Source organism: Salmo salar, chromosome 25, assembly GCF_965601325.2.
Source record: "Salmo salar chromosome 25, fSalSal1, whole genome shotgun sequence".
NCBI classification, from domain to species: domain Eukaryota; kingdom Metazoa; phylum Chordata; class Actinopteri; order Salmoniformes; family Salmonidae; genus Salmo; species Salmo salar.
The window spans coordinates 33,344,672-33,371,657 of record NC_138315.1 but is presented as its reverse complement, the minus strand read 5'-3'; the positions used below and the strand labels follow the sequence as shown (position 1 = coordinate 33,371,657).

At 41.5% G+C, this 26,986-nt stretch overlaps 1 protein-coding gene across 1 annotated transcript; it reads right to left on the bottom strand.

The window, feature by feature from the left end:
* Positions 1-40: 40 nt before the first annotated feature.
* Positions 41-16,267, bottom strand: LOC106586617 (glycine receptor subunit alpha-2). The gene is made up of 9 exons (XM_014174099.3): positions 15,534-16,267; positions 13,880-14,007; positions 9,869-9,936; positions 7,966-8,189; positions 4,691-4,773; positions 4,449-4,592; positions 4,030-4,244; positions 2,775-2,924; positions 41-1,931 (listed from the first exon to the last, which is right to left on the bottom strand). Exons 1-9 carry the CDS (start codon positions 15,599-15,601, stop codon positions 1,653-1,655), a joined length of 1,359 nt encoding a protein of 452 aa, XP_014029574.1. The 5' UTR covers positions 15,602-16,267; the 3' UTR covers positions 41-1,652.
* Positions 16,268-26,986: the final 10,719 nt, after the last annotated feature.

The window sequence follows — 26,986 nt, the reverse complement described above, 5'->3', positions numbered from 1 at the left end:
GTTTGAAGATGGGACAATACAGTAACACACGACCATGATGAGGGAGAGCGTATGTGTGGTGCACACTCAACTTTATTGATGTACAGTTTAATAAACAACCTTTTTCAGAAACACCATTCAAGAAAAAACTTTCCTCATATTATGTCAGAAGTGCAAGGATCAATAACTGCTCTATACTATTATGTGTTATGAGAAGTGCTCTGTGTTTTTGGCTATCATGTCACATGACCTAGATTTTAATCTTTTATTTTAAAGATGCAATATGTTTTGGGGCGACCTGACAAAATTCACATAGAAATGTGAGTTATACATCTGTCATTTTCATTGAAAGCAAGTCTAAGAAGCGGTGGATATGTTCTATGGACACTATTTCTATGCTTCCCGTTTTTAAGTAGAGTTTTTTTTGTCTTTTACTTTCGGCTTCAAACAGCTGAAAATACAATATTCTTGGTTATGGAAAATATATTTTACAGCAGTTTTTTAGATGGCACAATGATTATTAACACTATACTTGCTTGTTTGTCACTTAATAGGAAATTAGGCAAACAATTCATAATTTTGGAACCAGGAAATGGTGGAGTGATTTCTGCATAATGCATCTTTAAGCCTTTTCCAGAAATTTGAATTTCACACAAAAATGAAAGCAATTGTCTAAAGAATGTGCTGGACCATCTGACATAAAACGAAAAGGGGACCGTTTGTTGAAAAAGCTTTAAATAAAGGTTCAAATCTAGGTCATGCGACATGATTTACCAAAACACAGGGCCCTAGTTATGAAGATCTACTTCATAGTTGCAATACTGTATAGTATACAATGTCAACTGTAATACGTACTGCCCAAAGAGGGCACTGCAGTGTGGAAGTGAGGGGATGCATTCAACAGTCCTCAGAGGAATCTTTAGAAGTAGAAATCTCTGTTTTAGAAACATGTCATCTGCCTTCATTACAATAAACATTTCATTACAGTTAAATTTACAAAACTTACACTCCAACTGTAAAACCAAATCGACCTGGAAAATTCATCTGTAATATAAACAGATGTAGGCCTTATATGGTGTGTGTGTGTGTGTGTGTGTGTGTGATTGTGTTCGCTGCCTAATAAACGGAAGAATTGCTGCTTGTAGAAACAGTGAGGAACTGCAGTACAATTGTATAAAACTGCTCTAATCAACCTTTTTATTAAACTTTTTTTTTCACCACACAAACGTCCAACCTTAACTATAAAGCCCAGACTACTGCACATACAAATCCATGGAATGTTGCTCCATTGCAAGGTTGTACAAATGCAAAGTCAGAATTGTCTCATAAAATTTGGTCCAACCTTTTACATCATTGTTCTATGCCTTGAGTAAAAACCCATTAGAATCTCCAGGAGGCATTAGCTCACAGGAACACATCGAAAACATACATCTGTTACTCACTAATTGTTCAATTGTTCATCTTAAACATGTGCATTAGTCTTTAGATTTTGCATGAACACCTATCAATTTTCCCTGAAAGAACACCAACACCATCAACATCCCTGTGCCTCTCCTCCATGTATAGTCCCATAAGATACATTAGTCTCACTGTGCTGTCCTAGCGTTTCTCATTTAGAGAAATGATAGAGAAAGAGAGAGAGTTCCATAGGTAAAACCTGCAGGGCAGAGCGACTACCCTGACTGCATGCCAATGTCCTCATGCCTGATGACCTTGTATGTTATCCAATAGAAGATGTTGAAGAGGAGGAAGGCCATAGGGAAGGCTGCTCGGGACACAGTGTCAATCCTCTTGGCCCTGTCCACAAACCTCTTCCTTATCACCTCTTTTTCTTTAGAGGTTGGTGGTGCTGGGCCGGGGTTTGGGACAGCGTTTTTAACAGCTGACCCATCCTTCAGACACTGAGTCATGCCGTAACCCGAGAAATTGAAGCCATCCCTCATGTCGTCATCCTGGTGAAACAAAACAAAGACAGACCCACAGTGAGTATGCCTCTGTTCAATGGAGAGAAAGACTTTCAGACACAATCCCATGTGCACACACACTATGACATTGTAGTGTATGACCAGTAGCCTTGTTCTTGCGTCCTTTTCTTGGCCTGTGACTCAGGTGTTGTACCCTTTACCTGAGGATGCCTCCAGGCGACATCTACAGCGGCTTCATTAACACAGGGGACACAGCTGAATGTCTCCCAGATATTACACCTTCCGTTCCTGCGCTGCAGCAACAACAAGCTGACACACCTAGATAGCCTCAGATAACCTGACACACATTTCCTTAAAAATGGCCAACTTAATATCAGTCTCTGATTGCCCTACTGTAAATGTTCATTCAACGCAGTTCCTTCATGTCACACTCCCTTTTAAGACACCATTCATATGTTCAGTCATGAGGCTCTGGGATTTGGTCTAAAAGTTTCTGGCACCACCTTTGGTGCATGTAAGTCTGTGTGAGTGTGGGATCGGTTGAATCCCGGTCCCATATCGCATTTTTAACACATTTTCTCCATCTTTCCTGTTTCTCCACTATCTCTTCTATAGCAATAAAAATTACTACAGTGGAACTCCCACTCCTTACAAATGGTTCAGTCATGAGCACAGGAGGCTGCTGAGGGGAGGACGGCTCATAATAATAGCTGGAACAGTGCGAATTGAATGTATTTGATACCATTCCACTTATTCTCACGAGCCCGTCCTCCCCAATTAAGGTGCCACAAAACTCCTGTGGTCATGAGTCTGGGCTTTGCAGTGACTGTTTTATAGGGAATTATCCTCAAGCCTAGAGTGTTTATTTACCCTGTGAGTCCGCCTCTGTCTTCGCCTCAAGCGAAGGAACTCCTTCTGTTGCCTGGAGACAAAGTTAACCCCAGCGTATTCCAGTAGGGCAGCAAATACAAACAGAAGACACACGGCCATCCAGATATCAATGGCCTTCACATAGGAGACCTGTGACAAGAACCAAACAAACAGTAATTTACTGGGAATGAATAATCCTTTCATGTGCTGTCTTCACAATGCCTCGTTCAATTAACATTTCAATGGGAATATAATATTCTCTCAATGACATCCTTTTTTATGTTAATCAGAGTTGCTGTAAATTCTAAATCACCATAATTAAGGGGGTGGTATTTGCTAACGAGTGCTTTAAACTCTCAAAACTCATGTTGATATCAGCGATTTTCAGTGATAGCGCTGGAAGGAAATAATTGTTGCTTTAATTACCAAAGTAACACAATCGAAACAGTAGCAGCTCGACTGGAGCCTTTATCGGTCTATTTAATCTATGTCCATGACGGAGATGAGATGAAAGCTAGACTCTAAAGGATGTCCTCTTATTCCTCATACAGTGACCTCGTCTCTGTCTCTAAATGACAGGTGATTTGCATGGAGAGAAAACAACTTTACGTTGTCGAGTGCTCTTAAGGTATATTGAGCTCTTGTTGTTCTGAGTTGGGCCTCTCAAAGACCTCTCTCTAAATATTTATTAGTGTGTGTCTCTTTCATGTGGGCCTCTGACGTGGTCATGGGCCAAAGTGTGAGAGAATGATTGATTTTCAAGAGATGACTCACGCTGAAGCACTCTTGCTAGCGTAAGTGTGAATACTCATTTTGTATATTTGACCATGTACAGTCGTAGTGTATTCACTACTGTTTGATTTAGTAACATTATATCACTTCCAAAATCAATGTTGTAATTGTAATTTCTAACATAAATTGTGATAATGTTATGTTAAATAGTATTCTCTGTTTTTACAACTTATTGATTAAAAATGAAATAATTTACATTGTTATTCTCTTGATATACTGTAAATCCATTGATTGCTTATTTATCCATAGGATACTTAAATCTGAGTCAGAATTCAGTGATGCACGGAGACTTCAATCATAGGCATATTTACATTTCATGAACAGTATCTGATTACAGTATGTATGACTTCTAACATGGGTGGAAAATGAAAGGTTGATTGATCTGAACATGGCCCATTGACCCTCCTCTCTCCTCCATCAGATTGTCCGCTCATCCTGTTACTGCTTGGATTAACAGGCTTACCTTAGGAAGGGAGGCTCGGGAGCCGGAGCTCTGGGTTGTCATGGTGAGCACGGTGGTGATGCCCAGTGCCACCCTGGCGGGTGCGGCGTCCATGTTGATCCAGAAGGAGACCCAGGACAGGATGACGATGAGGAGGCTGGGGATGTACATCTGGATCAGGTAGTAACCCATCTGTCTCTCCAAGTGGAACTTCACCTCAATGCAGGTGAATTTACCTGGAGAACAAAACACACTGACACCTCAGATCAGGGACGGTGTGGTGAGAGATGTGGTGTGTGTGTGTGTCCATATGTGAGTGGTTGCGTGTGTGTGTGTGTGTGTGTGTGTGTGTGTGTGTGTGTGTGTGTGTGTGTGTGTGTGTGTGTGTGTGTGTGTGTGTGTGTGTGTGTGTGTGTGGTGTGTGTGTGTGGCTCACTGACCTGTGTTGTAGCTTTTGGTACAGTAGCCAAGCTCCTTCTCATCTCTCATGATGAACTGGGGGAGGGTCAGCCCAGTGGCCACCTGTACAGGATTTTTGTCCTTGCTCTCCCACTCAAAGATCAAATCATTCATGGTGTAGCCAACTGAATGAACACAGCAAATATGTTTGATATGTTATTGCATTTTCACAAACCATATTGCATGTGCTTTACCATGTGAGTTGTAAGGAGCAGACACTTACAGCTCTCCAGTTGCATGGTACAGATCTGCATGTCCATGGGAAAGTTCTTCAGATCCATCGGACAAGATAGAATGAGAGTCAACCTTTGAGGAAGAGGTGTGTAAAAGTCATGAAACAACCGTGCAATGTACAAATAAAGCCTATGAAAATGTTTCAGTAATGTACTGTTAAACCAAGGTATCTTAGGTAACGGTAACATACTGTACCTTTTTTTACAGTAACTTACAGGTAACTGGCCGCCAGTAAGTTACTGTAAAAACAACAGGATTTATTTTTCATTGTAGTTATTAGATTAGCATGCTCTATACCTCACTCAACAGATACATTTACTGTTAAATAAAAAAATCTTACACGGAACACATATTTATTCTGCATTTATTTCTAATTGTTTACTGTTTCAAGTGAGACTAAAATACATGCTCCCTACAATGTATACCTACTGTGTGACTGTATAAAGTACAGTTGAAGTCAGAAGTTTACATACACCTTAGCCAAATACATTTAAACTCAGTTTTTCACAATTCCTGACATTTAATCCTAGTAAAAATTCCCTGTCTTTGGTCAGTTAGGATCACCACTTTATTTAAAAAATGTGGCATGTCAGAATAATAGTAGAGAGAATGATTTATTTCAGCTTTTATTTCTTTCATCACATTCCCAGTGGGTCAGAAGTTTACATACACTCAATTAGTATTTAGTAGCATTGCCTTTAAATTGTTTAACTTGGGTCAAACGTTTCGGGTAGCCTTCCACAAGCTTCCCACAAAAAGTTGGGTGAATTTTGGCCCATTCCTCCTGACAGAGCTGGTGTAACGGAGTCAGGTTTGTAGGCCTCCTTGCTCGCACACTCTTTTTCAGTTCTGCCCACACATTTCCTATAGGGTTGAGGTCAGGGCTTTGTGATGGCCACTCCAAAACCTTGATTTTGTTGTCCTTAAACCATTTTGCCACAACTTTGGAAATATGCTTGGGGTCATTGTCCATTTGGAAGACCCATTTGCGACCAAGCTTTAACTTCCTGACTGATGTCTTGAGATGTTGCTTCAATATATCCACATAATTTTCCTCCCTCATGATGCCATCTATTTTGTGAAGTGCACCAGTCCCTCCTGCAGCAAAGCACCCCCACAACATGATGCTGCCACCCCAATGCTTTACGGTTGGGATGGTGTTCTTCGGCTTGCAAGCCTCCCCCTTTTTCCTCCAAACATAACGATGGTCATTATGGCCAAACAGTTCTATTTTTGTTTCATCAGACCAGAGGACATTTTCCAAAAATTACGATCTTTGTCCCCATGTGCAGTTGCAATCTGTAGTCTGGCTTTTTGATGCCGATTTTGGAGCAGTGGCTTCTTCCTCGCTGAGCGGCCTTTCAGGTTATGTCGATATAGGACTCGTTTTACTGTGGATATAGATACTTTTGTACCGGTTTCCTCCAGCATCTTCACAGGGTCCTTCGCTGTTGTTCTGGGATTGATTTTCACTTTTCGCACCAAAGTACGGTCATTTCTAGGAAACAGAACGCGTCTCCTTCCTGAGCGGTATGACGGCTGCGTGGTCTCATGGTGTTTATACTTGCATACTATTGTTTGTACAGATGAACGTGGTACCTTCAGGCGTTTGGAAATTGCTCCCAAGGATGAACCAGACTTGTGGAGGTCGACAATTTTTTTTCTGTGGTCTTGGCTGATTTCTTTTGATTTTCCTATGTCAAGCAAAGAGGCACTGAGTTTGAAGATAGGCCCTGAAATACATCCACAGGTACACCTCGAATTGACTCAAATGATGTCAATAAGCTTATCAGACGCTTCTAAAGCCATGACATCATTTTCTGGAATTTTCCAAGCTGTTTAAAGGCACAGTCAACTTAGTGTATGTAAACTTCTGACCCACTGGAATTGTGATACAGTGAGTTATAAGTGAAATAATCTGTCTGTAAACAATTGTTGGGAAAATTACTTGTGTCACAAGTAATTGATGTTCTAACCGACTTGCCAAAACTATAGTTTGTTAACAAGAAATTTGTGGAGTGGTTGTAAAACGAGTTTTAATGACTCCAACCTAAGTGTATGTAAACATCCGACTTCAACTGTATGTACTAAGCATATGCTCCTCGGCAGCAGCGAATGCTCTTTCTCCTTCCTTCCTTTTCCTCTTAGAGAGCCTCCTCCTCCCACACAGCAGGTTCTTATCACACTTTTATTACTGGACCGTCTCTGAGATGTATTGTCATCAGCAGTCTGCTCCCTCTCTCATCTCTTCTCTCATGAATGGTGAGAGCGACTAACCACCTTTCTTTCATCTGTTCTCTCAGAATCCCCTTGCCTCCCTCCACACCTAGGCTCCACCGCCTGAATCAGCTCTCCAACTGGACACCAAATTGAGCTGTATTATTCCGCTGCTTCGAGGTGTGAATCTAAGGAGGAGTGGTGTGACTGAAGTGATATTGAAATGAAATAAAATGTAATGTATTTTCATATCTTGTAGCACAGATTTGTGCTCAAGTGTAGTAGTGGTTTTCGTAAGAGGGGGCAATTGGCAGGTAGCCTAACAGTTAAGAGTGTTGGGCCAGTAACTGAAAGGTTGCTGGTTCGAATTCCCGAGCCGAATAGGTGAAAAATGTGTTGATGTGTCCTTGAGCAAGGCAATTAACCCTAATTGATCCTGTAAGTCGCTCTGGATAAGAGCGTTGGCTGAATGACTAAAATGTAACACGTCTCATCTACTACGAGTGGGCTGCATTTACTTTGAAGTGATTCCATCTTACTGATCCTGCACAACGCTAGGGATGAAGCATATTGACTTGTAGCAAATGCCCAGGGAAATGAATAGCCTAGATGAGTGGGGTATTTCTATACGCCTTCCCTGAACATATTCTAAACATCTTTGGAGAGAAATTCCCTGTAGCCTTTGGATACTCTAGTGGTTTGTGTTTCTATGTTCTCTTAATGAGATCATATTGCATCCAATTCCTCCAGGTGACTGAATACTTTATTGAGATGAATCCCATTAAACCTGAGAGGTGGTCTTGGATGTAGAAACTTGTTTCTTTCAAAAGTAATTACAAGTGCGTGAAGGGCCTGGAGGTAGACTAACGTTGAAGGGAATCTCTGACTCTGCTGAAATTTCACTGGATTTGAATCTATTCTTTGTTTGGATGTTTCCAACAGGGAATGTTAAAATATGACCTCATTCGACATCCTTTAAAACTATTGCACTAATTTCCCAGAGAAATAGAGTTGAGCCCACCATTCAATGCATGCCCCACATCTGACCTGATACTGTACAGGACGGTCCCATCTTTGAAGACCCTCAGGAGCTTGTTGTCTGTGGTGACATCATGAAAGTTGGCGCCTTTCTCGTTGGCGAAGAACAGGTCAGGTTTCCAAATAGAATCCAACATGGACGGGTCCAGGTCAAGAGAGGAGTCTGGGTATTTGCTGTATGCCAACCGAGGGTCTCTCCACTTCTGTCGCAGGAAGATGTTCACTCTGTAATCCTTGGGGAAATAGTGAAATCAGCTTTAAACTGCTTTACTTTGACATATAAACTACTGTCTATCTCCGTTAAATATACAGTACTATAATTTTGGTGACCAGAATATATTGTGTCACACAGTCAGTGAAAACGAGAATAATTTTGCTATAGACTATAACATATTTAGAATGATAGAGCCACTAATACAAAACAACATTGTCTTGTCAATATGTAGGCCAAGTGCCTGCCTCAGATTTTTGGTTCCATCATAGTGACATGCAGTATCACCTCAAGTCATTTGGCACTAAGGCACCAATGATACAATAAATAATATTAATACTAATAGTAAAATGCTAATACAATTCTGACACTTTGACTGTGACACTACCACAAATTAAAGTGGTGCCACAAAACTTTAACCAGAGAAATTGCTCCTCGTTTTTACACAGAATTGTAATATGATCAAAAATAGCATGAATAAATGGATACAATGCATGGATTTCAATATATATTTGTATGCTTGTAAATCACCACACAATACCGTCATCTAAAATCCAAATGACAACTTAAGAGTTAATGCAGCAATAGACACACATGTATTGAAAGGAGCAATCTAATAAAATTGAATTCATAAATATAATTTAGTTACTTGATCTTATATGATCAATTTCCTCATTAATTATCATTGCTAAATGGTCATATAGGAGATAGATGATGTTTGTGTGAATAGTAGACCAAGAAACTCCATTGAAGTTTGAAGATCCAGTTAGTAACGAATGAACAGATTGCATTGGATTAGATGCCTTTTCTCTCCCTCTTAGAACAGACCTATTCAGTAGGCAGCAGTGAATTGGTGGTCGCAGATGTGTATGTCTATGAGTGAAGAGTTATCGAACAACTGTGGACAAGTGTTAGAAACCCGGCTCGTCTGTTGATTAACTTTGGCAAAGATTGTCTACCAAAAATTGCAAGCATTCAATGGACAAAGTTCTAACTAATTATGAATGCATTGCGAGAGTAGTTATTGAATAGGATCTCAATGTGGATTCCAGCGTTGATATTGTTTACCCCTTGGGCAGTTGGATGTCTATGGGACATTACAACCGATCAACATGCTTCATTCTCAGGCCCTAAGACATCAAAGTAACAGCTATTGGCTGCATTTAAAGTTAATTATGTGCTGGCATTCACTGTGTGAATTATTAAAACAGAACTAATCCAACACATGCACAAGGGAGTGTCATGGGAATAGCAATACAATATTGCCTTGGGTATAATGTGAAAGATATTTGATTCAATTGTGGTGCACAGTGTCTGTGTGCTATTTCACCGTGGAGCCGCCAATAGACTATGGAGATGGGTCAAAGTGAATCATTTCACATGAAGAAGCAAAAGTTCAAAACATCCATAAACTAAAAGGGAAATGAACTCATGAACACTAAAGAAATTGGATGATTTCAATCTTAAACTCCAGAGGAGCATAAGAGCAAGGATGTAGTTTAAGAGCATTTGGCCAGTAAGCAAAAGGTTACTGGTTCGAATCCCCGGGCCGACTATGTGAAAAATATGCCGATGTGCCCTTGAGCAAGGCACTTAACCATAATTGCTCCTGTAAGTCGTTCTGGATAAGAGCGTCTGCTAAATGACTAAATGTCAAATGTAAATGTAGATAACAAGGCCAAGCACAATGCTCCAACTCACCATTGTAGTTTCTGCTATAGAACCAAAGCTGTTGATAAATATGTTGCAGGTAACATTAACTGGGGGACCTGCAGGTTGGAGGATAGATAACACATTGACATGTTTGACAGAGAAGAGATTAAGCAAGAACACTTACCATGCTGGTCTCTGTGACCGAGCCCAAACTGTTGATAAAAATATTGCATGTAACGTTTACAGGGGGACCTGTGAAATGGAATGAGAATGACGTGACAAGAAAAAGTCAAGATGTTTTTTTGTACTTAATCATCATGTGCCATCTCCACTGGGTGGTTTAGCAAATAGAGATGAGGGAGTTTGAGGATGATAGCAGTGCAATATCTGTTGGATGTACAGTAATCTGAGTGTAATTAGTTGTGAAAGCGAGCATGTGCTTTATTCCCTATCTACCACCACAATATGGGCTGTATGTATATATGTCAACATAAACAAGGCCTGTGTTTCTCCTAATATGTTTTTCTGTCAACATACACAAGGCCTGTTGTTCTCCTAATATGTTTTTCTGTCAACATAAACAAGGCCTGTTGCTCCTAATATGTTTTTCTGTCAACATAAACAAGGCCTGTTGTTCTCCTAATATGTTTTTCTGTCAACATACACAAGGCCTGTTGTTTTTCTGTCAACATACACAAGGTCTGTTGTTCTCCTAATATGTTTTTCTGTCAACATAAACAAGGCCTGTTGTTCTCCTAGTATGTTTTTCTGTCAACATAAACAAGGCCTGTTGTTCTCCTAATATGTTTTTCTGTCAACATAAACAAGGCCTGTTGTTCTCCTAATATGTTTTTCTGTCAACATAAACAAGGCCTGTTGTTCTCCTAGTATGTTTTTCTGTCAACATAAACAAGGCCTGTTGTTCTCCTAGTATGTTTTTCTGTCAACATAAACAAGGCTTGTTATTCTCCTAAGCACCCCAGGCAAGTCATAACAGCTGCACTAGTCATTGACTAATCTCATCACCAGCCGTTTGTCTTCAACAGCAGGCTGGTACAGTAATAGTTAGAAATGTCAGGGTCAACTCCAATATTCAACAAACAGTGGTATCGTTCATAAATGTTTACTTAGATCAATCAAAAGGATGTTGCCTGCTTATGCTAACTGGTACTAGTCATTGACTAACACAATGAGGATGACAAGGAATGTTTTACTTGATAGGGTTAAAAAACAGATAAACAAAAACACATGCTGAGAGACACGCCACACACACACACACACACACACACACACACACACACACACACACACACACACACACACACACACACACACACACACACACACACACACACACACACACACACACACACACACACACACACACACACACACACACACAGGCATTAGAAACAATGGCACATGTTTCTTATGAAACAATCATGAGCAGAACAGTCAACTTAGTTTCACAAGCATTCTACTGCTATCTATGAGGTCACAGAATGACTGAAAAGCAGTTTTTGACACTTTCTATCCGATACAGTAACACTGTCTTGAATAAAAACAATAATGCCAGCCAGGGAGAGAGAGAGAGGTCTCTGTGTTGTTAAGTGAAGTTGTGAGTTCATAGCCCTTCCCCTGTGTATTCCTCATCAATATTGCATGTGACGTGGTGGTATTAATATTCGCCTCAGTTTGTAGTCGGGCAGCTGCATTTAACGTCAGTAACAGAAAAATGTAAAGGAATAACTCCACACAACAACCTTGGCAGGCAAATGTAGGTCAAGCTCCAGCAGCACTGTGGGGTATAGTTGTGACAGTATGATTTGTAGGTGATAAATAACAGAATCTATGTGTATGCCTGTTTACTTTACGTGTGTCTGTGTGTGTGTGTCTGTGTGTGTGTCTGTGTGTGTGTCTGTGTGTGGGTATGTGTGTGTGTGTGTGTGTGTGTGTGTGTGTGTGTGTGTGTGTGTATGTGTCTGTTTTGTTCTTTCTGCCTAATAAATGGAAGAATTGCTGTTGTAGAAACAGTGAGGAACTGCAGTACAATTGTATAAAACTGCTCTCATTAGACTGCCTCATTAGACTGCCTCATTAGACTGCCTCATTAGACTGGAATACTCTGTCGACCAGAAGATTGAACTCACCAATTTACCAGACAAGGTAAGATCACTTTCTTCATTCCAGTACTTTTAATTTCCTCTACACACAACTCCAGCATTCTTCCATATACTGATAAAAATAGTTTCTGGATTTCCCCCCCAAAAAATGCCAGCATAAAACAGTGAAGTCTTCCCCTGATCTCGAGTCCATTTCTGAGATCTTGTGTACACTTGTTTCCTATTCTCCCAGATGGAGTGGGTAGATCTGGGCCAGTGTTTCTGGGTGAAGGCTGAGTCTTGCTGACCAATCTCAGACTGTGTTTCCTGTTCTACTCTCCTCACAGTGGCCTTCTCTCCAGCACAGTTCAACCACTAGTGTCCCAGCCTGGGGTCTGCCTGCAAGCCTGCCTCCCTGTCTGGGGTATGCCCCTTCCTGCCCGCCCGCCCTGCCTGTCTCCATACCCACCTGCCAACCTGAGCCACACCCAAGAGTTCCGTTCCCTCTCCTTACTCAGATCCATCACAGTGACAGATGATGTCTCTCACCCGCACCACAACACAACAATAGAGGAACTCAACAGCCTGGCCAGAGGGACCCCATCCCTCATCTGCGGCTGTCACTGTGGCACCACTGTTGTTTTGGGCCTACATCTATACCTCATTATTGTTGTTGTTTCTGTCTTGAATACGGATGTTTAATATAGCTGTTGGACAATATAAATGACAATTGAAGAAATAGCTATATTGTGTGTTATAATGGGTGATAGTGCTATGGCTAACACCTAAATCAAAGTCCTCCTGACTTCAGTCTAGATGTGGGCAGGATGCGTTTATAATGAAGGGGATGTGCTTTTTTACTTATTGGTTCTCCTCTTTGTTTTCTCACTAAAACACCCACATGAACAACCACACACAGCCCCCAATGCAATTGTTGGATTTTAAAATCAAAAACATTGTGAGATCTCAACACCCCCAGGGAAGAAACAAACATTTGAAAGAACCAATCAGACCAGTGTGAGTCACGTGCGTCGTGTCAGCCAGGCTAGGGTGATGGTGGGCAGAGATTCAAAACGATCTACCTCCTGCTCGGTTCTGCTCTGAGCCTTTCATGTTCCATATCGCGATCCCATAAATCCTACATGGATGATGATGTCACTGTCTACAGGCGTGATTGATAGCCATTCTTCTTTAAATCATTAAGGGGTGGGTTTTTACCAATAGACAAGCACAAAATGCATTGTTCATTATGTGCCTTATTGACTTGAGGGGGTGTTCAGTTGAAAATGTATACATCATTATGCATGGGGTGTCAGTATATTAGTAATATACACTGAGTATACCAAACATTAGGAACACCTTCCTAATATTGAGTTGCACCCCCTATTGCCCTCAGCCTCAATTCATCGGGGCATGGACTCTACAAGGTGTCGAAAGCGTTCCACAGGGATGCTGGCCCATGTCGACTCCAATGCTTCCCACCGTTGTTTCAAGTTGGCTGGATGTCCTTTGGGTGGTGGACCATTCTTGATACACACGGGAAACTGTTGAGCATGAAAAACCCTGCAGCAAACCGGTGCGCCTGGCACCTACTACCATACCCCGCTCAAAGGCACTTTAATATTTTGTGTTGCCCATTCACCCTCTGAATGGCACAAATACACAAGCCATGTCTCAATTGTCTCAAGTTTAAAAAAGCCTTCTTTAACCTTTAACCTCTCCCCTTCATCTACATTGATTGGAGTGGATTTAACAAGTGAATCATTAAGGCATCATAGCTTTCACCTGGATTCAACGGGTCAGTCTATGTCATGGAAAGAGCAGGTGTTCTTAATGTTTTGTATACTCAGTGTAGATATGGGTGCGTACACTGATATCCCAGATGCATTTTAGGTGAATATTTTCCAATCCACACTCAAATTCTAAGGAACTATTAAAAAGTAAAATATAAACCAACCTTTGAAGTTTGGTCGTATTCGTGCATCATAACCAGATGTTCTACCCATTAATGAGTCCAGAAAGTCTGAGGGAGACAAGTTAGTAGTAGATCCTGATCTGGACTCATGCTCCTTGGCATCCACCACCCTGTGACAAACAAAGGGAAAATAAAACACTTACGTGCTCAGTCAGAAGTCAAAGTGTGGTGAAACCATTTCTACTAGATCTCAACCAAATAGGAAGGTCATCTGCATACTGGTGTATAGGTATGCAGAGAAACACAAATTAGATTCAAATGATATGATTAGGAAGGATTCCAATAGTGAAGGAACACCTTGGCAGACACGGTGTGCTTTAACTTTATTACCACTGTATTGGAGAGTTGGCTTTGTGACTGTCCTCATTGTATACATATAGGCTATACACATTTAGAAATAAAATTACTCTGACACATAGGCTACAAGGGAACTTGACAGCGTTTTCAGTGGTGTCCAGGGGGTGGCCCAAGGTGAGCTACAGATACTAAGACAGAGGGGCGCTGTTTGCCTAGCTCTGATGCTTTCTCTGGTGAAATAGATTCAGCCTCATGCAAATTCAAGGGAAATTATGAAACACAGATAGTCACCAATGAGAAATCATTGATTTGCTTTATTGATTACCTTTTTGGGGAAGCCTGGCTTCCCTTGGCATCCATGAATACACATCACTTTGTAGGCTGAATGTCATTACACATGGTGTTTGTAATAGATGTCCCTTTCTATTCAAATGACTGGTGCACAGTGCACTGTTTGGATGCTGGACATATTTTGGAATAGATTAACCTACGCAGGTAACCTACTTAACCTACTTTCTGAAGTAATTTTTTTGACAATCAGATGAGAATATCATGACTGGTTGTGTTCATGACACATTAAAAGGTAATACATTTTACTGTTAAATGACATGCCTACTAGGAGGTGTCCTTAAACAAAATAGAAATGCCTCGAATGTCACAGTATAATTCGCACTCTGGATGGCACTTTCTAGTGAATTTACTGCTCTATGCTAATACCCTTATATAAAATCCTGACCTTGAATGCAAAGACTGTAACAATATTTTCAGAATTGATTTATGATTTATTTGAACAGGGAAATGTACCAAACCTAAGCTAAAAAATGTGATGTTGAACCATCATAATTATACTTAAAAAAGACATGTTATGACCCCCTAAACTGGTTCTGTGCCCCACCTTGGCCACCCCATTCAAAATGTTCTGGACATGCCACTGAACGTTTTGACAACGCCCACAGACTGAGTTAGAGGCAGTGATTAACTTGGCAAAATACCAGATATTACCCTGCGATATTGACGGCTCCATATAGTCTACTAGGCTACATGCTGATGTAAAAATAACTCTATTTTCAGTCAACTGACTGAATATTGAAGTTGAATGATTTCTACATTCCAATAATAACACTGGAACTTTAGGGTCCACGAGGAAATATTGGGTCATTCGAGGTAGGTTGAAACTCAGTATCCTAAACTTTGTTTTAATGGCAACGCACTTTGCCTTTTCAAACAATGAACATTACAGTTGAATAGGCTACATACAAATAAAGAAGAAAGTATCTCATTATATTTTGATAAAAAAAAGCGTTAAATGGCCAATAAAGTAGCCTAAGTATTCACTTACCTGCTGTTGTTGGTCTCCATTAAACATGCAAATAAAGCAGTCAAGACGTTGATAAAGGGGCGATTCATTCCTTTTGATTTTAGATTTCTTCACTTCTTTATTTCTTCCATATGTGAATGTTGGTCAAACACACAATCCAAGCAGAAATATCGATTTCTTTCTGACCAAAGCGCAGTTGGGTGTTCTCGTGAAACACAGAGAATACACATGAGGCATTCCAGTCCGTAGGATCATAGCTTAGTTTGAAAAAACACTGATTCCCAGGAGCGGTATTGTTGTTGATAATGTGTAAAGAATCATCAATTCTGAGTCATTGCCACCTAAAAATAACCTGTGGAAAAGACGTTGTGAGGTGAGAAATATCCACAAGACGCGGAATATAGAGCCTTCAGGAAGGCGATCTCACTTTCATTCAAAAACTCAGTGAAAACAGTTGGTCTCTAAAGTATACTATGGTCTCTAAAGTATAGTGGTGTTGAAGAAGAATATTTCCTTGGGTTGAAGACCGTCTGCTGCTGGAATGGGAGACGAGTGGACGTCTCTTTAGATTCAGCACTTAGACAGCTCCCGGTTCATTTGCACGCAAGCGCACCATAAACAACTGGAGGACGTGGTTTTCAATATGTCATATAAATGACTAAGATAGCCTTTTAAAAACAATTTCAAGCTAGTTATATATGCTCCAACCTCCTGTGTTTCGAGTAAGATTCCCCTTTAGAAGCTGTCCATATATAGGTATGATATGGGAGTGCTCAGGTCAGAAGGGACTGCACGCGCAGATGTTGCGCGCCATAAAATCTTGTAGTCAGACAATAGTTTTCCAGGTTTCACCTCCTGACAAACTATGGTTCTGACAACACACTTCAATGAAACAATGAAAGCCTATTGATATAACACGTATAGATTACATGTAATATTGGTCTATGATCTGAACATATGTTGAAATTAAAATCTAGAGGAATATTTTCCATGGTTTGTAGTGTATTTACACGTTCCATATTAGCTGATCAAAACAGAGATGGTAGCCTACATACTGTAAATGCAATGACTTTCATAATGATGTGCAATCATGAGTGAGGTGGAGTTTGTTCTCTGTAAGAAATAAGAATGCAATTCAACAGGGTGACAACACAATAACCCATTTGCTATGCAAGCTATTGAAGCAAGAATAATTACACACTGCATGTGTAATGGAATAGCTGTTTTCTTCTCTGTAATGTAAACATTGTTTAAAAACATACAGTGCTTGAAAAATATTTTCTATATTTTTGCATATTTTTGATACTGAATGTTATCAGATCTTCAACCAAAACCTAATATTAGATCAAGTGAGTTTACAAATAACAAAAAAAAGAATACTTATTTAATTTATTTAATTAACAAAGTTATGCAACACCCAATTCCCCTGTGTGAAAAAGTAATTGTCTCCTTACACTCAATAGCTGGTTGTGCCACCTTTAACTGCAATTACCTCAACCAAATGCTTCCTGTAGTTGTTGATCAGTCTCTCATGTTGCTGTGGAGGTAATTTGGCCCACTCTTGGATGCAGAACTGCTTTAACTCAGCGACGTGTGGATTTTCAAGTCCTGCCACAACATCTCAATTGTGATTAGGTTTGGACTTTGACTAGGCCATTCCAAAACTTAAAATGTGTTGCTTTTAAACCATTTTCATGTAGACTTGATTGTGTGTTTTGGATCATTGTCTTGCTGCATGACCCAGCTGTGCTTCAGCTTCAGCTCACAGACGGATGGTCTGACATTCTCCTGTAGAATTATCTGATACAGAGCAGAATTCATGGTTCCTTCTATTAAGGCAAGTCTTGAGGCAGCAAAGCATCCCCAAACCATCACACTACCACCACCATGCTTGACCGTTAGTATAAGGTTCTTCCTGTGGAATGCAGTGTTTGGTTTTCGCCAGGGGTAATGGGACACACCTCGTCCAAAAAGTTTACTCAAATTTGTCAAACAGCACCTGGAAGCACCTGGATGATCATCAAGACTCTTGGAAGAATGTTCTATGGACAGATGAGTCAAAAGTATACTTTTTTGGACGACATGGGTCCTATTAGCCTGGCCTGACGAAAACCAAACACTGCATTCCACAGTAAGAACCTTATACCAACGGTGGTTGTAGTGTGATGTTTGTGGAGCAAATCAAATTGTATTGGTCACATACACATGGTTAGCAGATGTTAATGCGAGTGAAGCGAAATGCTTGTGCTTCTAGTTCCAACCATGCAGTAATATCTAACAGTCATCTCTAAGTAATCTAACAATTTCAAAACAACTACCTTATACACACAAGTGTAAAGGAATTAATAAGAATATGTACATTTAAATATATGGATGAGCGATGGCCGAACGGCATAGGCAAGATGCAGTAGATGGTATAGAGTACAGTATATATATATACGCTGAGTAATGTAGGGTATGTAAACATTATATAAAATGGCATTGTTTAAGTGACTAGTGATACATTTATTACATCCAATTATTAATTACAAAAGTGGCTAGAATTTGAGTCTGTATGTTGGCAGCAGCCACTCAATGTTAGTGATGGCTGTTTAACAGTCTGATTGCCTTGAGATACAAGCTGTTTTTCAGTCTCTCGGCCCCAGCTTTGATGCACCTGTACTGACCTCACCTTCTGGATGATAGCGGGGTGAACAGGCAGTGGCTCGGGTGGTTGTTGTCCTTGATGATCTTTTTGGCCTTCCTGTGACATCGGGTGGTGTAGGTGTCCTGGAGGGCAGGTTGTTTGCCCCGGTGATGTGTTGTGCAGACCTCACTACCCTCTGGAGAGCCTTACGGTTATGGGCAGAGCAGTTGCCATACCATGCAGCCCGACAGGATGCTCTCGATTGTGCATCTGTAAAGGTTTGTGAGTGTTTTTGGTGACAAGACAAATTTCTTCAGCCTCCTGAGGTTGAAGAGGCGACCCCGCCATGGGTCTCGACATGGCGGGGTCGAGACCCAGGGTCTTAATGACACGTTTGGAGGGTAAAATGGTGTTAAATGCTGAGCTGTAATCGATGAACAGCATTCTTACATAGGTATTTTTTTGTCCAGATGGGCTAGGGCAGTGTGCAGTGTGATTGCAATTGCTTCATCTGTGGATCTATTGGGGTCCACAGCAAATTGGAGTGGGTCTAGGGTGTCAGGTGATATGATCCTTGACTAGTCTCTCAAAGCACTTCATGATGACGGAAGTGAGTGCTACGGGGTGATAGTCGTTTAGCTCAGTTACCTTAGCTTTCTTGGGAACAGGAACAATGGTGGCCCTCTTGAAGCATGTGGGAACAGCAGACTGGGATAGGGATTGATTGAATATGTCTGTAAACACACCAGCCAGTTGGTCTGCGCATGCTCTGAGGACGCGGCTAGGGATTCCGTCTGGGCCGGCAGCCTTGCGAGGGTTAACATGTTTAAATGTTTTACTCACGCTGGCTGCGGTAAAGGAGAACCCGCAGGTTTTGGTAGCGGGCCATGTCAATGGCATTGTATAGTCCTCAAAGTCGAGCAAAGAAGTTGTTTAGTTTGTCAGGGAGCAAGACATCGGTGTCCGCGACGGGGCTGGTTTTCTTTTTGTAATCCATGATTGACTGTAGACCCTGCCACATACGTCTCATGTCTGAGCTGTTGAATTGCGACTCTACTTTGTCTATATTGATGCTTAGCTTGTTTGATTGCCTTGCGGAGGGAATAGCTACACTGTTTGTATTCGGTCATGTTTCTGGTCGCCTTGCCAGGATTAAAAGCAGTGGTTCGCACTTTCAGTTTTGCGTGAATGCTGCAATCAATCCATAGTTTCTGGTTAGGGAAGGTTTTAATAGTCATCGTGGATACAACATCACCAATGCACTTGCTAATTAACTCGCTCACCGAATCAGCGTATAAATCAATGTTGTTGTCTGAGGCTATCCGGAACATATCCCAGTCCACGTGATCGAAGCAATCTTCAAGCGTGGAATCAGATTGGTTGGACAAGCGTTGAACAGACCTGAGCATGGATGTTTCCTGTTTTCGATTCTGTCTATAGGCTGGGAGCAACAAAATGGAGTCGTGTTCAAATTGCCGAAAGGAGGGCGAGGGAGGGCTTTGTACGCGTCGTGGATGTTAGAGTAGCAATGATCCAGAATGTTGCCAGCCCGGGTCGCGCATTCGATATGCTGATAAAATTTAGGGAGCCTTGTTTTCAGATTAGCCTTGTTAAAATCCTCAGCTACAATAAATGCAGCCTCAGGATATGTGGATTCCAGTTTACATAGAGTCCAATGAAATTCTTTCAGGGCCGTCGAGGTGTCTGCTTGGGGGGGATATACACGGCTGTGATTATAATTGAAGAAAATTCTCTTGGTAGATAATGCGGTCGGCATTTGATTGTAAGGAATTCTAGGTCAGGTGAACAATAGGACTTGAGTTCCTGTATGTTGTTATGATCATACCATGACTCGTTAATCATAAGGCATACACCCCCGCCCTTCTTCTTACCAGAGAGATGTTGGTTTCTGTCAGCGCGATGCGTGAAGAAACCAGGTGGCTGTACCGACTCTGATAACGTATCCTGAGTGAGCCATGTTTCCGTGAAACAGAGGATGCTTTGCTGCCTCAGGAGCTGGACAACTTGCCTTAATAGAAGGAAACATGAATTCTGTTCTGTATCAGAAAATTCTACAGGAGAATGTCAGGCTGAAGCTGAAGCTGTGAGCTGAAGCTGAAGCGCTGCTGGGTCATGTAGCAAGACAATAATCCAAAACACACAATCAAGTCTACATGAAAATGGCAGAAAAGCAACAAATATTAGGTTTTGGAAAGGCCTAGTCAAAGTCCAGGACTTGAAACAAGCACAAATATCACTGAGTTAAAGCAGTTCTGCATGGAAATCTGAGCCAAATTTCTCAACAGCAACATGAGAGGCTGATCAACAACTACAGGAAGCGTTTGGTTGGAGTCACTGCAGCTAAAGGTGGCACAACCATCTATTGAGTGTAAGGGGGCAATTACTTTTTCACACAGGAGAATTGGGTGTTGCATAACTTTGTTTATGAAATAAATGAAATAAGTATGTCATTGTTGTGTTATTTGTTCACTCAGGTTCCCTTTATCTAATATTAGGTTTTGGTTGAAGATCTGATAAAAGTCAGTCTAAAAAATATGCAAAAGTAGCGAAAATTAGAAAGGGGGCAAACACCTTTTCACAGCACTGTATGCTATAGTCCACAAAACATGATAAAACAGCAGGGTATCAATAAGGACAATGTGAGGTTATTTAATTAATGTTTTATAAAATAGTTTGTCACTGAATATATTTTCTCTTTCTAATTTTTGTCAGTTAGTGTATTTATATTTAACTAGGCAAGTCAGTTAAGAACAAATTCTTATTTACAATGACGGCCTACCCCGGCCAAACCTGGACGATGCTGGGCCAATTGTGCGCCGCCCTATGGGACGCCCAATCACGGCCAGATGTGATGCAGCCTGGATTCAAACCAGGGACTGCAGTGACACCTCTTGCACTGAGATGCAGTGCCTTGGACCGCTGCGCCACGCCACCTTATATTATAAGTAGGAATGGATATGAGTAGTGTAAACAAAAGGCATACCAGCAAGATGCCCCTGGGAATGTGTTTGGTTCCCTGGTTGCCCTGGAAAAATATTTTAGAGGCACATCATTGGAAATATTGAAAGGTTGGCAACACAGAGTGAGGCAGGGGATAAGGGGATAACTAACTGATTGACTGGCTGACTGACTGACTGAGAGAGAGGCGCATGCACACGCATACACAAATGCGCACGAGTGAGATTGTAAAATACATTTTAATTTAGATATTTAGCTTTGCCTATTAATAAAGTATTTATATTATAGCATGGACCTGTCCAGAATCAAACTGTTTAAGCCAGCTAGGAGGCTGCAAGTTCCTCAGCATCATGGTCCAAAGGCATGAATGATGTTCATTCCACTTGGGCAGGCTGGAGAGCACACAAGGAGACAGAACAACAACAACAGCGTGAAAAAGTCCCTCTCTCCCATTCATGTCAAGCCATCCATAGGCTGTGTGAGATTACTCCTCGGTACAACACATGGCTGAATACTGCGACATACTCGGGGGCAATATTACTCCTCAGTCTGGTGCTCTGTTACTGACCGGCTCAGCTTCCAGCTCCTCTGCTGTGCTGCTTTGCTGTGACAGACTGTCTGAGCACCAGAAGGAAATAATACACTCCAGCCTCCTCCTCCGCCTGTTTAATTCTATGGCCAAAATTGCAAGTGTCACATTGGATCTCATGGTACAGAATGTATAACTTGCTCTGGTTCGAGGTGTATCATTGCTTTGTCATTAAAGTGACAGCGAATCGACATGCTTTATTCCCCAATGGCACCGAAAGGTAAAGATAGACTTTCAATGGATGAATCAGTTTTATTAGCTGAAAGCAGCTATTTTACACCTTCTCATCAAATAAAGTGCATTCGGAAAGTATTCAGAACCCTTGACTTTTTCCACATTTTGTTACATTACAGCCTTATTTTAAACTGGGTTAAATAGTTTTTTTTCCCTCAACAAACTACAGACAATACCCCATAATGACAAAGCAAAAACAGGTTTGTAGAAATGTTTGCAAATATATATATAAAAAACATGAAATAATCAAATCAAATCAGACTTAATTTGTCACATGCGCCAAATACAAGTTTAGAACTTACCGTGAAATGCTTACTTACAAGCCAATAACCAAATGTGCAGTTCAAGAAGAGTTAAAAAAAATATTTACCAAATAAACTAAAGTAAAAAATAACAAAAATAATTAAAAGTAACACAATAACATAACAATAACAAGGCTATATACAGGGGGTACCTGTACTGAGTCAGTGTGCGGGGGTACAGGTTAGTTGAGGTAATTTGTACATGTAGGTAGGGGTGAAGTGACTATGCCTAGATAATAAACGGGGAAGGGGGGGGGGGGGGTCAATGTAATTGTCCAATGGCCATTTCATACATTTTTAACAGTCTTATGGCTTGGGGGTAGAAGCTGTTAAGGAGCCTCTTGGTACAAGACTTGGCGCTCTGGTACCACTTGCCGTGTGATAGCAGAGAAAACAGTCTATGACTTGGGTGACTGGAGTCTCTGACAATTTTATGGGCTTTCCTCTGACACTGCCTATTATATAAGTACTGGATTGCAGGAAGCTTGGCCCCGATGATGTACTGGGCCGTACGTACTACCCTCTGTAGCGCCTTATGGTCAGAGGCCGAGCAGTTACCATACCAGGCGGTGATGCAACCGGTTAGGATGCTCTCGATGGTGCAGCTGTAGAACTTTTTGAGGATCTGGGGACCCATGCCAAATCTTTTCAGTCTCCTGAGGGGGAAAAGGTTTTGTTGTCCCCTCTTCACGACTGTCTTGGTGTGCTTGGACCATGATAGTTCATTGGTGATGTGGACAACAAGGAACTTGAAACTTTCGAACCCGCTCCACTACAGCCCTGTTGATGTTAATGGGCGCCTGTTCAGCCCGTCTTTTCCTGTACTCCACGATCAGCTCCTTTGTCTTGCTCACATTAAGGGAGAGGTTGTTGTCCTGGCACGACACTGCCAGTTCTCTGACCTCCTTCCAATAGGCTATCTCATCGTTGTCGGTGATCAGGCTGTCGTCAGCGAACTTAATGATGGTGTTGGAGTCGCGTTTGGTCACGCAATTGTGGGTAAACAGGGAGTACAGGAGGGAACCAAGTACACACCCCTGAGGGGCCCCAGTGTTGAGGATCAGTGTGGCAGATGTGATGTGCTTTGGGTCATTGTCCAGTTGGAAGGTGAACCTTCGCCCCAGTCTGAGGTCCTGAGCGCTCTGGAGCAAGTTTTCATCAAGGATCTCTCCGTACTTTTCTCCATTCATCTTTCTCTCGATCCTGACTAGTCTCCCAGTCCCTGTCGCTGAAAAACGTCTCCACAGCATTTTGCTGCCACCACCATACTTCACTGTAGTGATGGTGCCAGGTTTCCTTCAAACGTGACACTTGACATTCAGGCCAAAGAGTTCAATCTTGGTTTCATCAGACCAGAGAATCTTGTTTCTCATGGTCTGAAAGTCCTTTAGGACTGTCATGTGCCTTTTACTCCACCATAACGGCCTGATTGGTGGAGTGCTGCAGAGATAGTTTGTCACGCCCTGAGAGAGACGGTTTATTTCTCTATGTTGTTAGGTCAGGGTGTGGGGTGGGCATTCTATGTTTTATATTTCTGTGTTTTGGCTAGGTATGGTTTCCAATCAGAGGCAGCTGCCTATCGTTGTCTCTGATTGGGAACCATACTTAGGCAGCCCTTTTTCCCTCCTTGAGTTGTGGGATCTTATTTTTGTACTGCTCGGTAAGCCTGCAAGACGTGACGGTCATTTACCATTGTTTATTATTTTGTTTAAGTGTTCTGAGTAAAAATAAATATCAAGATGAACACTTACCACACTGCACCTTGGTGTACTCCTATGGACAACCGTTACATAGTTGTCCTTCTGGAACGTTCTCCCATTTCCACAGAAGAACTCTGGAGCCCTGTCAGAGTAACCAAGGCACTTCTCCCCCGATTGCACAGTTGATTTTTTTAACTTTTACCCCTTTTTCTCCCCAATTTTGTGGTATCCAATATGCAAATCAAATCAAACATTATTTGTCACATGCGCCGAATACAACAAGTGTAGACCTTACTGTGAAATGCTTACTTACAAGCACTTAACCAACAGTGCAGTTCAAGAAGAGTTAAGAAAATATTTACCAAATAAACTAAAGTAAAAAATAATAATTAGTACCTACAGTCTTGTTTCATCGCTGCAACTCCCGCACGGACTCAAGAGAGGTGAAGGTCGAGAGCCGTGCGTCCTCCGAAACACAACCCAACCAAACCACACTGCTTCTTGACACAATGCCCGCTTAACAAGGAAGCCAGCCGCACCAATGTGTCGGAGGAAACACCGTACACCTGGCAACTGTGTCAGCGTGCATTGCACCCGGCCCGCCACAGGAGTCGCTAGAGCACAAAGGTACAAGAACATCCCTACCGGCCAAACCCTCCCCTAACCCGGACATCACTGGGCCAATTGTGCGCCGCTCCATGGGTCTCCCGGTCGTGGCCAGCTGCAACAGAGCCTGAACTCGAACCAGGATCTGTAGTGGCACTACAAGCACTGCGATGCATTGCCTTAGACCATGTGCCATTCGGGAGGCCCACCAATTGCTCAGTTTGACCGAGTGGCCAGCTCTAGGAAGAGTTTTGGTGGTTCCAAACTTCTTCTACCACAGGTGGACTCCATTCAAGTTGTAGAAACATCTCAAGGATGATCAATGAAAGGATTGCACCTGAGCTCAATTATGAGTCTCATAGCAAAGGGTCTGAATACTTATGTTAATAAGATATTTCTGTTTTGCAGAAACAAAAATTTTGAAAACAATGTTTTTGCTTTGTCATTATAGGGTATTGTGTGTAGATTGATGAGGAAACAATTTTTAAAATCAGTTTTAGAATAAGGCTGTAATGTAACAAAATGTGGAAAAAATGAAGCGGTCTGAATACTTTACGAATATACAGGTTTCCGAATATGTCAGGTTTCACCAGTTTTCTTTGCAAATTTTTTTTTTAAAGTTAATTTTGAGTCAGGAGACCAATATTGAATCATGTATGCTAGGGCAGGGTTGCCAGTCTTAATTGAACTAACCTTGACCTACTGTAATGGGCTGCAACAGCTCCCATCTTATTTTAGGTCAATAGGAAGACTTATGTATACAACACACACACAACATTAAAAATGTATCTTGCCTCAGAGCCCAGTGAAAATCTCTTAACATCCCTCATCTTGGCAAACATTACCTTAAGGATTCACAGATCAACCAGACACTCTTCCCTTATCTCTTTAAATAAACCCAAGCAAAATGTACAGTATGACACATGATTAATGAGACAGAATACAGAGGGTCAAGACACACTTGACCCTGTGGTCACTCCGTGTCCATCTCAAAGACAGCTACAATTGTCTTGACCATGTTCCAACCGGCAGCACCCACTCTAACTGGTCATTAGATCCCATCAGTAAGGACCTTTGGGCAGGTGGGTCAGATAACCGTCAGATAATTAAGGAAGTGAAATCCCATTCTGCACGTCGCCAAAGGGAAAGAGAGATGTATCCATCTGTGTACTGTGGGTTTAAGAAGAATAAAACACCCTAATCTCCCGACTAGAGCTGTCTCTTTCACTCACCCAGGACTTCCTACGGCCATTAAAAGATAGGCACAATGCAGGACAAGCCTCTCATAAAGCTGCCCAGATACAAGTGAGATTGGCTGCTGCTGCCTGCTGTGGGGAATTGAGGATTTAACATTGCCAGGTTTATAGTGCAATCCATTTAGACTCCGCTGTCTAAAATGATTTTACACCAAAATGTAGAACTTTGATAAACAGAACTTTGATAAACAGAACTTTAGTAAACAGACAGAAATAACTGCCGGTTTTCTGGTTCATTAGGCAAGCTGAACTTAGATATGTGTTTTTGGTTGTTGACTCAATTAGACCATGCCCATTTCAAGCTTATCTTAGTCAAACATCTAAAGTTATTTCAGAATATTTAACTCCTTGATCCTGCTTTGTTGTATACCCCTCTGGTATTGCTCACAGAGGATGCTGTTTTGCTCAGGTTAATTGCAATATGGGTGTCTCCATTAGAACTCATTAGTCATTTTATATAATTTAAGATATTTCTTTACAAGGAAATTAGTAATCTACTCTAAATATTAAATGTTATCAAATTGATTGCAATATTAAATACTGTTACCCATCATCTGTTAATCACAGCATCTTAATCATATTCTCTCTGTTTTTGCATCATTGGGTAACAAGGAGGGAAAACATCCAGGATCTGAATAATGAATAAGTCAATGTGTTAGCTCCATCACTGTTCTCCAGTGCCACAGTATAGTATACCCAGATTGATGAGTGATTTTGATGGAACAGGCTGTTACCGTAGGGCATGTCCACATGATAGCTGTGACTTTAAATCGACATGACATTATCTTCAGGAGAACATACTTGAGGTAGTCACCTTCTGAAAGCCTCTACTTTCTCCCCAGTCAGGGGGATGCAGCTCCATCAATCCTCCAATAACCAGAGAGAGAGAGAGAGAGAGAAAGAGAAAGAGGAAAGTCAAGACAGAGAAAGTGAGAGAGAGAGAAGAGAGAGAGAAGACTGGACTGGTGAGTTCACCTGGAAACAACAAGCAGGCTGGAGTCTCCCTGATGCTCATGTTCAGTGGACTGGAGCATCAAGCTTTGGGGAGTATCCATTGCATCATCGATCCCCATGTATTTTTATCCCACCAAATGACTTTCTCCCTCTATCATTCATCTCATGGATTTAAACCAAGAGAAGAGGTGAGGTGGATTGTCACTGGTGGTTATAGCTTCAGTATAT